The sequence below is a fragment of the Terrapene carolina genome, unplaced genomic scaffold, assembly GCF_002925995.2.
Source record: "Terrapene carolina triunguis isolate 2854851 unplaced genomic scaffold, T_m_triunguis-2.0 Scaffold62, whole genome shotgun sequence".
NCBI classification, from domain to species: domain Eukaryota; kingdom Metazoa; phylum Chordata; order Testudines; family Emydidae; genus Terrapene; species Terrapene triunguis.
In genome coordinates, this window is record NW_020664413.1 from 44,799,983 (window position 1) to 44,815,578 (window position 15,596).

Consider the following 15,596-nt stretch of genomic DNA (forward strand, 5'->3'; position numbering starts at 1 on the left):
GTATTACTTAAGAATCGTGGTCAACTCAAAGGGATTAAATCAGTTCTGACACAAAAACAAGACAATGGAAGGCTCAGTGGAGTGAAAATTCATGGATTCATAGTGTGAAATCCTGATCCTATTAAAGTCAATGGGAGTTTTTCTCTTGACTTCAATGGGGTCAGTATTTCACCCATAAGTTTTAAGGCCTGAAGGGACCATTATGATCAGCTCATCTGACCTTCAGGGTAATGTCAAAAATGGTGGTTGCTGGTAGATTTAATTAAACTTAATAGAAGAAAATTACACAGAAATATTATTTGCAGAGATTTGTAATGTATTTTGCTGTAAAGTAAAACAAAACAATTTTTCCTTTCCTTTCTTAACAAAGCCCAAACAGGCTACTTAAGATTAACCCCATTTGACTGAAATTAATAAATTAATTAATAAAATAAGATGCATTAAAACAACAACAAGAAGAACAACTTATTTTTAAATCTTTGCTACAACTCTAGAAATTTCTGAAGCAAAGAAAAAAAATTAAAAGTCTACAGTATTTACGGGTCAGAAGGGACCATCATGATCATCTAGTCTGACCTCCATGTACCCGTGACTAATTCAAATTACAATTTACTCAGGTATATGCTTTATATACTGTACAAGAAAATTCTACAACTTTGCTCTACAGTTTAAAGGTCTGAAAAGAGAGACTGCTGGCATTTCAGCAGAGTGCTATATACACTGGGCCTGATTCACCACTGTATCACTCCAGTAAATTAATAGAGGTCCGCCAACATAAAACTGGACGCAGTAGTGAATTGGACCCTATATCATACAAAGAAGCATCAGAGTAATTTGTAAGAAATCTGATTCACTAGGGATTTGCATGCTGAACAATGCACACTGTGTCTAACATATGTGGCACTGTTGATTTTTCTTTCCAATGCCAAAATGTGAAGAGAAGTGTTGTCCATTGCATTAGCATGCTGTAATGTAATATGTGATTCACCTGTTCAGGCCAATGATTCGAAGTAACAAATGTTCTTCTGCACACTGAATTTCCAGCTTGTGTGAAAAAATAATTAGAAGGAAGATGACTTCCAGAGTTGCAGGATCTGAGCAACAAACCAAATCATATTTCTATAGTATGGAATGACACAATGAAAGTGGAAAGCACAATAAAGGCTCAATCCTAACACAGACAAGACCTCCCCTGAAATATCAGTGAAGTCCTTTGGACCTGAAGGAAGTTTTGCCTGGATAAAAGCATCAGAATCAGACCCTAGAAAAGTACTCAAAGTAAAATTCACATCTGTGCAGAGAGGCTTACCCACCACCTAAATCCAACTTTCATCCTCCCTGAATGTCTTATTGCACATGTAACTCTCATAGCAAACATACAGTGTACAAAAAATTGAGACAACACAGCAATCTATGCATCATTAAGTACTGGTCTTATTTAAAAGTTAAAAGAATTTGAAAGAAGATAACTTATTAAAACAGTTATATATAAAAATGTACTCACCGTTGCCGGAGCCTCTACAGTTGCCATTATTAGAATCCATAGGGAAATCTGGTATGGATTCGTAAAATATGTAAAGAAATGTTAGTATTTTTAATATTGGATTATTTCAATACAGCCACATTAAAATTGCTTAATTTTTCTCTAATATTTAGTGTATTAAAATGTAAGACCCTATTAATGAAAAAGAGTTGCGATGTTTTAGAGTCCTCTCCTGTTCCTATTGAAGTCAGTATGAATTTTGTCTTTTAGCGGGCACCTAATGTTACATGCTGAAGCAGACGCTACATTATTTATAATTCACAATGGAAACTGTCGCATTTCCATTGGTGACAGAGTAGCAGGATCTATACAAGAATGGAAATACGTGTCAATTCAGACATGGGTTTGGGGCAATTCTGAAATGTACATATACTGCTTCTCTACTCAGTTGGATGCCTGAGGACAACTCAACTTTGATTTCCTCAGTAACAAAAAACAAACCAACCACAATCATGTCACTGAAGGGAAAGCCAAAATAAGCGTTTCAGTTTTCCCCCCTTAAAAATTTTCTGATTATTTTATGAGAGAGATAAGGAATAGGGGTAGGGGGGAGAGCATGATGCCCAATTTCCAAAGAACTGCATTTGGGGGCATTCTAAATTGAGAATATGTGCCAAATTAATATTCTTATTTTCAAATCTATTATTTTTAAACACCAAAGTTTACATGATTTATATGCATGTCTTGTTAATAAAAATATATTAGCTGTTGCATATTATTCTCTACAAAGAAGAAAAACTGAAGGAATATATATATACATAGCAACATAGACAGACACCCAACCTTGCAATTGGATCAACGTTGTTTTGCTTGCACGGAGCCCCATGGAAGTTGATGAGGCTCAGTATGGGTGCAAGGGTCCGATTATGTGAATTCAACTGCAATGTCAGGGCCATAAGTTTTATTTACAAATGACATATGTGCGTGTTTGTGTGCACACGTGCATGTGCCTAAATATGGATTTAGGAGCCTAACTTTAGGCACCCATTTTTAAAAAAGTCTTGGCTGTATATATATCTATTTCCTTAATGCATATTTATACCTTGTACAGCATGCAATAAACTTTACATAGGTGGATAAAAGACATGCAGGATGAATGTAGATTTTGAAATATCACTGGTTTATTTCACTAAAATAGTAAATAAACTTGGCAAACCTGAGACTTCAGCATCAAACATCTGTATCAGTGTAGTATGCATAAGGGTACAGGAAATGTCCTAGCATTCCAGGGCAGAATCCTCTCCTTGACAATGGCCAAAAACGGTACTGAACCTCCATAATGCATTTAACTTTACAGTATTGCAGTAGGGAAGACATTTCTTCCTGACGTTAGCTTATTCTTCAACTACAATTTATGCTGCGAAGCATAATACTAGTCATTTTTATCCTAACCAGTAAAATTTCAGCTACTATTCTTATTCATGTTATCTGAGACTTGTCTTGAATCTTGCTAAGCTGTTCACTTCAAATAGCATCTAGAGGTGTGAACTCTACAAATCAGTTATACATGGCTTTTTAAAAAGTGTTTCCTATTATCCAATTTAAATGTGTCCTTTTAATTTTATCAAGTATTTTCTTAACCTTTAATTATAGGACAGGATAAAAGATATAATCCATATGGCCTTCTTCAAGCCTGCTATTTTCTTATATAGAGCTATCATACTTCCTCTTATTTTTCATCTTTCCAAACTCCAGTACATAGTCTGGGACCTAGCTGTGTTTCCTTATTCAGTATGTTGAATCGTGGCCTCTCTTTGGACCTGTGGCAGTTGTTTCTGACTCTCCTATTGTTACTACCAGTCTGATACTCCCCTCAGCAATTTCCATTACTAGAAGTCTTGTGACCTCTTAAAGAAATCTACAAAACGCCCGTAAATTGGATCTTCCTTACACATTCACAGCAGCCTGAACTATAGCTTATCCCTATAACCTCTGTTGGTTTTTCCTGTCCTGCAGACTTGTCTGTTTCATAATGGGTAACAAGGGAACAGAAACAGAATCAAAAAGAGGGACGGAGGGAAGGAAAAAGAGAGAGAGAGAGAATCTGGCCAGCAAAGAAAGTAAAAAAGAAACATCATGGGCAGCATTTTTCATATCTTTGTTCCCAAGGAGGGGGTATGGAAGAAAAAACAAGCAGCACTAAAATACACTCTCCAAAGTAAAGAAATGAAGATTTCCTTAAACCAACCAAAGCCCCAGATCCAATGTTGCCTGAACGTTCGGGGTACTTGCACTTCACATTGAGATCTGGTTCTGAATTTTTAGCTTGAGCCCATCTCCACATTAAAAACATTTTTTAGTATCGTGATCATGAGAAAGGTTTATATGCAGCGACACCTCTGGATTACAAACACTTCCACTTTCTTCAGTCTTTTTAAATGGAAGTGGAAGAACCCCTCAAAATTTAAATCCCACTCAAAAAACAGATTCCAGAGAATTTTATTATTAATCTTTTACACAACACAATAAATTCATATGACGCTTTACAACACTAGTTTAGATCCTGCCACTGGATCTGCTCTGTAGGATAAATTTCATAATAGAAATATTTTTCAATAGCTTTAGGAACTGTGGACCAAATGCACAGCTGGGATATATCAGTTTAGCTCCACTGTAGTCAGCAGAGCTACACCAGGTTACACAAGCGGAGGATCTGGCCCTGTTATCTAGTAATATATTAAAAAAAAAAAAACGTTGGGGTTGAGAAACACTTATGCATGTTGTGCATAGCAACCCTAACACAAACCCAAAAACACACGGAAATGACAAATTAAGCCACCTAACACCTCCACCCACAGTACACCTTAGCATGACAACACCTGTCATACCCTGCCATCTTAACACAGCTCCATTTTCAGCCTTTGGCATGCTCTCATTTACCAGTTTATTTTCCTCCTCCCCCCAGCGCTAGTAGTTATGGATGTTTGGTGCAGTAGTTTGTTGTGCTGGCAGAGGTTAATTTGTGAAAGGGTTATGTGTAGAAGGGCAATTATAGGGGGTGATGTAAAAGTCTGGGAACCCTAATGGGCAGAGTTAAGGTTGTAGTGTATGGTCTATGGTGTGTGGTAGTTGTGGTAATAGTAAGATGTGTCTCTATGGGAGGAGGAGAAGAGGATATACAGTATATTATTAGGTGGCTTAACTTTTCATTTCCTTGTTTTGATGAGTTTGTGAGAGGCACGTTGTGTGTAGCAACCCTAACTGCTTCACAAGGAAGATTTTTGTGTATTCATCTCTTAATTTATTTAATGCTTATTTAGGGGTGGGCATTGGATAAGTGGGGGGGGGAGACATGTGGGGCTTAAAGTACAGTGGGAGAACATTTGATCCCTTCTCTGTTGTAGAATACATTCTGACACAACAGTCTAGCTTCTCATAAAGAAGGCTTTATGTGCTCCTGGTCCTCATCCAATAGGTTTGCATGCAGCTCTCCCATCTCTGTCAACCAGTCACACTTGGAGATGCCCAGCGCTTCCCCATGCCCTGTCAGTCAGGCTTCTGTGCACCCAGAATTCCCTGTCAATCAAGCTTTAGTACACTGAGCCCCAATAATCAGGTTTCTGTGTATCCTGACCCAATCTATTTAGTTTGCACCTAGCCTCCATCCATTAAGTTTACGTGCACTGTGCACAAACTTTTATTCATAATGCAAATAATGGCTTAAAATATTTGTTAAAAAAAACAAAAACAAACAAATAAAAACACTCTCTCTGTGGCCCTCAGGATCTCTCTCTCTACCAAGTTTTGTCCAGACAATTGTGTACAGAAATTTCTGATAAACAGCAGGCCTGCCAAGGGAAAAATTTAGCACAAGCCCAAATTCAAAGGCTTTCTATTAACAAATTTGTTACGAAACACCAAACAAAAACTGCATCAAAAATTCAAAAGGCCTAAAAATTAACCCTGTGTGAAATTTCACATCAATCTGCTAACAACTTTTAGAGAAAAACAAGAATTATGCCCCATTTTAAGGCCATTTTAGAACACAAGCCAGTAGCCGCCTCCATAAGACAATATATCAATAAACACAGAACCATGTCTTGAAATAACATTTGATAGTAAATGAAGACTATATGAATTCCAAAGGAAAAGCGTAATCTCATTTATGTTCGAGACATGCAAAGCACAGACAAATCACAAATCTTCTCTGAATAAATGCAGACCCTTATCACTGCCAGAAACCGACAACGCTATGCTTTTAAAAACAACGGCCTTGTTATAAGGATCCCTGATCTTTCCTACAGCCCGTTCTACCAAATCCATTTTCAGAGGAAAACTGTAAAAATAATTGAAAAAGAGTATAACAAAAGACAAAAATTCAAGGGCCAAAAAGTGGGAGGAAAGGTTTGAAAAGGGGAGACAGACAGAGGTGATTTGGTAGAAAACTTTGTTGTGAATAAACAACCTGTTATGGCTAGAGGAAATCCAAGCATACTGTGATCCTGATTATTATTGCAATTAAAATGACATTGAGCAGCCTTACAGAAGCCATTTCAGGAACTCTGCTGGAAACAGCAAAGTCAAACTGAGGGGTTGTTGTCTGGGGACTTTCTTCAGTTCCTTTGATGAGATGAGAACATTCCTCAGCACTGCTGACTAAAACTAAATTAATTCACATTGAGGGATTTCTTAATTATCTACTTCAGATATTTGTTGTTCTTTAATGTATCTTCTTTAACTGCAAAATATTTGCATTGTACAAGTATTTTAGGATAGGCCATTATGTCATCTCTGAACTAAAAATGACAGAACAACTTTCAAGCTAACAGGAGATCTGTCCTTAGATTCACATAGTGAATCCTGACTCCGGTATTCTGCTTAGATCTTCCATTGAGTCAACAGCAGCTCTGTGTGTTAAGATCCACCAGCAGACTTTTGCATTTCATATGAAAATTAAAAATTTCTAGCTTTATTCACTTAAAATGATCACAGCCTTAGGTGGCACTTAACTCCACAAATCTTGACTTTGCACATAGGTTATCAATACATACACCACAAAAGCCATTTTTCCTACAGTTCATGCTATAGATACATTAGAGAGAGGCAGTATACAGTCACCAGCAGCAACACTGTTAGTAAGGTTTAGAATTCTCTCTTCTTTAGCTCATAACTTTCTCAAAATGTCTCTTGTAAGGCTGGAAATATACATTTTCAGCTTATAAGTGAATATTTTTTCTGAAACTAAGAAAATGGTTTACTTGCATTTTTTATGCAGAGGACTAAAAAATGACAACTTAAAAATGACAAATCTGATATGTACACAGTCTTCCCTGAGAAATGTGTGGTTTGTTACATGCAAAATACTGCCCTAACTTATACACTTGTACAATTTCACTGAAGTCCATGGAGCTGTGCAAAGTATTTTCTGAGCTGAAGTCTGGAAACAATTGGATTGGAAATAACAGAGCTAATAACATTTGCCAATAGTTATAATGAGCATGAACAGTTAATGCTTTTAATTATGTTTTAAGTGCTGCTAGTACCGGGGTGATGGAACAATTTTTGTAGTGGGGGTGCTGCTGATGAAACCATGGATTTGGTGTTTGTTGTTACTACTTCAAGCCAGGCGGTGCGGCAGCACCACTGCTGCTAGATACATATCTTTGTGTGTGTTTACACACCTAGAGGGACATAGGGAGGAGAGAAGGAAGACTTAACTGAAGCTAGTGTTTCTCCACCTAGCCAATGAGCCACAAAATATGTTTCACTCAGACCACAGAATCCTTTAAAAATAAAAAAAGGGGGAGGAGGGGGCGCGATACAGCAAAGAGTCTCAGACTTCCAATCAGGTGCTCCTTAGTAAAGTGATCCTAGCATTTGTTTTACTTGCTTTACATTCTGTGGTTGTGTTCCCTCCTCCCCACACCCAATCTCACCAAGGGCACAACACACCTTCAAGCCATGTTTTTATTTCCTTGTAATACTGGATGTCCATTCTACAATGCTCCTCTTCTGGGCTAAATGGACAAAGTTTAATCAGCCTGGGGAAGCCCTTCCTTTGATCTACTCTCTGGTCTACTCTTCTCTCCAAATGCAGAAATTCACACGTACCTTGACACTGCTCAAGAGTCCACTGATGTGATAGGCAATACATGGGCCACCATTTAGGGGAATGATTTCAGCTTCCATATGGAAACGAAGTAGAGTATCACTGGAGAATATGTTATAAATGCTACAAGCATGCTCCAAAATAATTTAAGGACCTGGCCCCTTCATGATGGATGCAAGTAAAGCCAAGAATTAAATATATTATTTCTCTGAAATATTCAAAACAGCATAGTAATCAACCTACTCTAATCACATATAATCAAGGCAACTGTTTTGACTGAAGCATAAATTCAAGACTCGGCAAAGAAAATATCCAGACCTATGAAGTTACACTTCCATATCCTGAAGGTGCACCATGACACAGAATTTTTCTTTTTTTAAAAACTACGTTCCTGCCATTTCACACAAACATCTCCAATTTTATAAATTAGACATTTCCAGAGATAAATGTTCAGCTAGCCTAAACCAACTCTCTTATTTTGCAAGTGCCCCTTTCTATCTGCTCTCATTTTATTGTTACTATTTGTTCAGAAAAGCATCCCTATTCGGGACTTCAGCACTGTCATAAATAGGGATAGACATAAGCACATCCTTAGGTATTTTCTTCAGTCAGGTCTTTAGCACTGACAACATATTTGATGCTGCACTGTATACAAAAATAAAGACAATTCCTGCCTTCAAGCCCTTGGAATCTAAAAGCATGACACACAGGTGGCAGATCACACTGAGTAATCCAGTGGTGGGGATGACCTGGTCATTTGTTTGTTTGTTTTTAAATGTTTGTAAACTCACTTCTTGCAGGCTTTGCAGAATAAGTGAGTTTTAAGAGGGACCTAAATGAACAGAGGGTGACTGCTTGGTAAACTGAGGTCAGAAGAGCATTCAGCTAGCAGGAAGTCAACATGGAACAACACAGAGACAACAATGGGTGGAGGAAGCAAATGGGGTAACAAGACTGGCATTAATGGTAGAGCCACTTGTGCACACAATAGCAATTTAGCACATACAAAATGGTGTACCCCCACATCTGTGGGTAAAATCGCTTACATGCGCAAAAGCTGGCGACAAAAATCAAAGGCCAGAGATGTAAATTTGGACCTTAGCGCACTCTGCTCCGACAACTGGAATGTAAACACGTTGCAAATATCATTTTCTTCTCCTTCCAGGATTGTCTTGATTTGGTTGATCCTGAAGACTAATCAAAGATATACAATTTCACACTGGCCTTCAGAGTCAGCTATAAACATTGGTGTATTTAAAGTTACAGTATCTTCTAAATACAGACCTGGAGATTTTCTCTTTTACAACAGTATAAAGGAATAGCACAAATCTAAGGGCCAAATCTTGGCTCATCTGCTCAGAGCTTACACAGAGCTTAGCCAGAGACCCTCTGCTCTGTGGTTGCCCATCTAGCTCCTTCCATATGGAGACTGGACTCCACCCTCTCCACTGAGTCATAAGAACGGCCATACTGGGTCAGACCAAAGGTCCATCTAGACCAGTATCCTGTCTTCCAACAGTGGCCAATACCAGGTGCTTTAGATGGAATGAATAGAACTGGAAATCATCAAGTGATCCATCTGCTGTCGCCTAATCCCAGCTTCTGGCAAACAGAGGCTAGGGACACCATTACTGCCCAACTCATATGAGGTTTTCAGGGAGTAATATCAGAGGAGATGGTGCCTACCCTGATATCCCCATTTAAGGGTGGGATCTCCCAGATGGGTGACTGCCTCCTACTTCCATTTGTACAGGGGTGCTCTGCTCTGACTGGTCTGTCAAACCCTTGACTCCCTTCTCTCCCTTCAGAAAAGGAGGCAATAGCTGTTAATGGCAGAGGACGGGAGTGGCACAGAGTAACTCAGATTCCCCTTCACAGCAGTCATGAGTCTGAGTGAATGGTACAGTAGTGGCCATATCATCCCTTCCACAAGTAGGGGGCTCTGGAGTAACAGTAGAGAAAAGACACAGACAGCTCCTTCCTCCTTCCAGGGAATTGGCCTTTAAATCAGTCTGACATCATAGCCTGGATATGAAAGACAGAAGCCCTAAGCAGGGTCATGGTAGGACTCACAACAGCCTCTCCCATCGCAGCAACTAAGGATGGGCTTTTGGCTAGGGTGTTGCCCCAGCCCTCACCCAAGCCGGCCTCATTATCTTTTGTACCCGTCGCCGTCCAGTAGATTTAGTAGTTGGGTGTCTGGTTATATTTCAAGCTCTGGTAACACAGGCTCATGGGTACTCAAATGGACAAAAGGAGTTGGACTTTGCCTTATAGGAAAACCCTGTACCGAGCAGGGAGCTAGACAAGATGATTTAATAGGGCTCTTTCAATCTTTAATTTTAACGACTGTACAGTTCTCCTTAAAATGGCCGCTAGAAATGTGTTTACTGGAATGAAAAAATAGGTGGGAAAGACAGACCTGCCAGACCAGTGTTAAAGAAAAGCCTCTCTGTTCTTCACAGAGTGGAGAAATGATCAAATGACAGTTCACACATGGAAATATTTGGGCCCTATTAGGGTGACAAGCTTAGAAAGGTCCCCGGTGATATACTATGTAAATGATACTGGCACAAGCCAAAGCTGCTATGCCCATTAATGTAGTAGTCAATTAGACCTGATTTATCTAACTTGTTAATTAGGGCCACTCCCCTGACCTTCTGGGACACAGACACTCACTGATTTACATACTTGACAACTGACGACATGTGCAACATAAACTCTGTGAGGAAGAATGTGCATTTTTCAGAATCTGTATCAAGATGCTGCACTTCATCAACTGTAGTTCAAACTATGCAGAAGTGCAGGTCCGGGAGAATGGAGGCCAGAGTTAACTTTCTTCTGGTGAGAATGTTGAGTGCTAATTAGTGTGCACAGTTTCCCTATATGTAAACTGCTTTGTATTATGTACTTTCCCCTCCCTTTCTCCTATTATAATTATAAACCTGATGCATGAACATCAGTCTCCTGAAAGCAAACAAAAAGAAATCTTTTCTGAAGATAAACAGAAAACCAGTCCAGTCTTTTTACCCAGCCAGAGCCAGAATGAAGATCTCACCCTAGGAGTCTAACAACTTGATCTGACTGCCAATCCACATGCACAAAAATGAGTAAAGAAACAAAATTTTATTTTAATTAAAAATACTATTATTTGCTATGTTGTGGATTACCTGGGAGAAACTCTGCAAACTGAGATTTTCTACAATGGGATAGAATATAGTTATTTCACACTGTGAGTCTGTATACTGTAAATTATTCACTAGGGAGGAGGTATGGTCTGATGAGCAGAGAAAAGGAATTGGACTCAGGGCTCCAGAGCTCTATTCCTGACTCTGCCACTGACTATGAGCTTGGTTACGTCATTTAACAACCCCATCCTTAATTTGCCCTTTTACAACAGAATGGACTGAATAATACTTATCTTAGGGTACGTCTATACTTACCTCCGGGTCCGGGGGTAAGCAATCGATCTTCTGGGATCGATTTATCGCGTCTTGTCTAGATCCCGGATCGATCCCGGAAGTGCTCGCCGTCGACGCCGGTACTCCTGCTCCGCGAGAGGAGTACGCGGAGTCGACGGGGGAGCCTGCCTGCCGCGTGTGGACCTGCGGTAAGTTCAAACTAAGATAGTTCGACTTCAGCTACGTGAATAACGTAGCTGAAGTTGCGTATCTTAGTTCGAAGTGGGGGGTTAGTGTGGACCAGCCCTTAGTCAGTCAAAGTTTAGAAAGAAATCTGTGATCCCTGGACAAAAGGTATGATAGAAGTGCAAAGTCCTATTATTTTGTGTGTAATATTTTGAATGATGAAAACCTTTTTAGTAATAAATGTGAATTTACATTTCCATTGACTGTGCATTTCACCAACAATATTAGGTGCAGAAAGTGCATTCTTAAGAGGAAAAAAATTAGGAGAAATGCCTTGTAAACAAATCATTAACTAGTCTGTTATTTGTATTAGTGATGTTTTCTACTGGGGTACAATCCTCTAATAGGATGATACTAGTTTTCTTCTGACCTTTTCCTAGATTAGGAATATTTCATTATATTTTTTTTAAAGGGGAGGATTTATTCTCCCCTCCCCAGAAGAATATCTTCAGTCCAATGGATAGCTGGTTTAATTTTTAAATCCCAGAAATCAGAATGTCATCAGGTTTCCAGTCAGTGAAGTGTTCATGGATTTCACACTGAAATCATTCAAAGAGGTTATTGTGCTGCTGCGGTCCTCAGCAATAGGTAACTCAGGGGCAATTTTAGAGAAACTTCCTCCCTTCAGTTTTGAATGCCACTGCTTTCAAATATCTGTTGACTTGCCAAGCCTCACTCAGTTTGGATCCATTTTTAAGGCAGTTTTGAAAGTATCTCAATGCTGCTAAGGAAAGAGTCTGTAAATGTGCTTCAAAATGAGACATTCACAAACCTATTCCGAATTTTGGAATTCAAAACCAGCCTCATCCTCCCAGCATGTCTGCAGCCCAAAGAAGCAGCAACAACAAATCTATAGACAGACATGCGGACTTAGATGTGGGGTACAATTACTGAGGAAGGACAGGTTAGAAACGAATGAGGGGAAGGATTAGTTATGGAAGTATAAGGAACAGAGTTAGCTTGAGGTATTGGTTAAGGGTTGTAGAGGGGGATCTGAGAGTTAGAAGGGGTGGAAATGGTAATTTGAAAGGTAGAAGTGGAGTTAGATTGGTATGGAAATAAACAAATATACAGGTAGGGGAAAGAAATGATGAATGAGAAAGGTTAAATGGGCACATGAAGAGAAGAGTGCAATGGAATAGGGTATAAGATGTGACTGGAAATGGAGAAAGCGTTGGAGGAGGAATTATGGGGTTTGGTTTATATGGAGTGGAATGAAAGGTAAGGGTCAACAGAATGATGACAACAGTAATGAGTTACATACAGCACCTTTCATCCAAAGCACTTTGCTATGGGTCAGAATCAGAGGCGACATCAATGGTGGTATAAGTGAATCAACAAATTGGTGCAAGCTGGTGTAATTTACACATCAAAGGGGCTGAAAGATGGGGCTGCCACAGAATGAGCAACTAACAGAAGAGTGTAAGTAGGTGTAAGATAAAGCACAGGTGCAAGCCTGCTCTATTTTATAACTTCCTTTTCTCACTACACCATCCTCTTCTGCCAACTTTGGCATGTAAGTCAAACCACTTACCAATAGTTAACTTACACCATCACCTATGGTAGCTCCAAGTGTGACCAGAGATATGTATCTCTCTCTGATGAGATAAACACGGAGATATTGATCATTTTGTAAATATGCAGGGTTCTAGCGCCAGAGCCTTGACCAAATTCCAGTCCTAGCCAAATCCCCAAATTACATTTTGCCTAATTTAGCTTATCTCAGCTCTTTCAATCGGAAATAAATGGGTTTATTTCTCCATTGCTTGTCCTAGTACATTGCGTTGCTGTGCAATGTTAAACAGGTTCTATGTTCCATCCTAGAGGTAGCTGCTCAGGGATGGGTGAAGTTATACCTTTTTGTATTAAAAAAGCCAGCGCCCAGCCAATGAGAGCTTTGCAGTGATCTAACAGCACAAAGCAGTTGGAAAGCCAGCTTAACCAGCTACATGGGGATTCTCCTACAGTAAGAGGAACACCTAGATGGCACTGAAACAACCACCAACACTGCCTTTACAGCTCCAAGCATGGCCAATGAAAGGGAATGGGGCCAGAGAGTTGCTGTGCTCTAGAAGCCTCTAGTGATCTCCTGGGAGGCCACTGCAGACAGATACAACTTAGAGCAGCTCTGAGGCTACTCTAATTTGAACTGGGGGCCAAACTGACCCTCATCTAACCCCAGGACCAGGAGACGTACATGTTACCATGTAGCCATCTTTACCACACTCATCCTTCAGCCACACTGCCTGCAACCCTAATACAGCTGAGGTTTTGGCCCAGTATCTATGCATGCCGTAAAACTAGTAACATTTGTTATAAGTTTAGCTTAAAATAAATATGCAACAATTACTTTCTGCCGCTCTTCCCCCAGCTGCCATTGCACATGTCCTTGTGCTACTGCTGACATGGGAACAGGTAGGGGCAACTGCTTCTCCTAACTTGAGCCTCACTCCTCCTGTGGCCACCACAATCTCTCTCATATTGCCACCACCATGGAAATAGGGGCACCACCACCTTTGCTCCCATCAGCACAAGCTAGCTTGCAGCATGAAGTTCAACAAGCACAAATGTGCAGCTGCTCTTGTCTATGCAAAATAAAGTGAGTGCAGCCAATTCCAGAAGGAAACCTGGTTTTAGTGGGTCTGAGTGACATGGTAAAGGGGAGTGGAGGGCATGGGGAATTGTATATACAGTATTGGGTACATTTATAGTGTGGCTACTGCCCTACTATAGTACAGTTATATTTACAAAATACTAAAGCTGAGCTAAAAAAAAAAGGGAAATTGTTTACATTTCACAGGATTTGAAAGAGACCTATTTTCATTTTTTCAACAGTTTTTACAAAAAATTTAAGCTACTTTTTGAATAGAGAATGTTTCTGAATCTGTTGTTGAAAGTATTTATTTACCAAAGACCCATTTTTCAGTAAACTAGAAATGTTGATTACCCGGCAACGGCATTGATAAAAATTTTGATTGAAAAAAATGTCGATTAAAAAAACCCACAAGAAGTTAAAATTTTCAAAGAAGTAAGAATTTCTTATGGAATTTTTCAGTTTTGGAAAAAGGCCATTTTCAACAACAAATTTCACTCAAAAATCTCAATCAGCTCCACACAAATGCTAAACAAGCGTAAAAAGTTAGAAGTAACAGAAACTTATTCACACAAAAGAGCATAAAGATACTATCAGAAGGGTGTAGCGTTGGATGGGCGCGAGGGTTAGATGAGAGCTAAATTTAGCCTATGGTGGGAGACAACAGGAGTGAGGGCAAGAGCTGGAATTGGAAATGGGAGACAGGATCAGAGTGACAAGTTTAGAATTGGAGGAACAGGTGGCAGGGGAGGGTTATGTTCAACCACACGTGGATGCAGTGTCCACCCTGTTTGGAATAACATTACTGCAGGGCACTTTTATCCATTGTCTCTGCACCTTTACATGCAAGCATCACCTACTCACTCTCAGATGTCACCAGTGTCCATGGAGTGAGATGGGAAAGCAAGGGGGGGGAGAGTGGGCGCTAGATAGGGGAAGGAGGGATAGAGATAGGTTCTGGAAGAGAAAGCGAGATGCTACAAAGGGAAGAGGAGAAAGGGAGGAGAGTGAGATTCAGGTGTAGGAAGAAGGTCAGAGGGGAGAAGAAGAGGGATGGCAGATGGAGCTGGCTGGGGGCCCATGAACCTAGGGTTGACTGAGATCAGAGGTCATCTCCTTAAGGGTCAGCGAGGCATGAGGGCTGGGAGTTGGAACCAGAGGGGGATCACAAGCGAGGTAGGCTGGAGTTGACTGGGATCAGAAAGGATGAGAACCGGGGACTGGATTCACAGTATGCTGGGCACACGGGGGAGGGAGTAAAGAGGGGAGCAGAGAGGGTTGTGGGCTGGATTCACAGGGATGTGGGTACAGGGGGGAGCGCAGAGAAGGGTGTGGGCTGGGCTCCCAGGGGTGCGAGCAGAGAGGGGAGCAGGGAGGGGTGCGGGCTGGGCTCCCAGGGGTGCAAGCAGAGAGGGAAACAGAGGGGTGTGTGGGCTGGGCTCCCGGGGGCAATGGGAGAGCAGGCTGGGTTCCCGGGGGCGAGGGCAGGGAGAGGTGCCGGCTGGGCTCCCGGGGGTGAGGGCAGGGAGGGGAGCAGGGAGGGGTGCGGGCTAGGGCGCCGGGGGCGAGGGCAGGATGGGGTGCGCTCTTGGGGGCGAGGACAGGATGGGGTGTAGAGGGGGTGCTGGCTGGGCCGCCAGGGGTGACGGCAGGGAGGGGAGAAGGGCAGGGTGCGGGCTGGGCTCCCGGGGGTGACGGCGGGGGGGGGGCAGAGGAGGGGTGCGGGCTGGGCTCCCGGGGGTGACGGCAGGGAGGAGAGCAGAG

General features: G+C 41.1%; 1 protein-coding gene across 2 annotated transcripts in view; it reads right to left on the minus strand.

Annotated features, from left to right (window-relative positions):
- FRZB (frizzled related protein) overlaps positions 1–15,596 on the minus strand; it is a 29,586-nt gene that overhangs the window by 12,807 nt on the left and 1,183 nt on the right. Inside the window, exon 2 of one of the 2 annotated variants that reach the window (XM_026647625.2) lies at positions 1,505–1,552. The exons of the other annotated variant lie outside the window; for it this stretch is intronic. Within the exon in view, the coding sequence (XP_026503410.1) occupies positions 1,505–1,552 (48 nt within the window). The remainder of the gene's footprint in view (positions 1–1,504; positions 1,553–15,596) is intronic. 2 annotated transcript variants of the gene reach the window in all.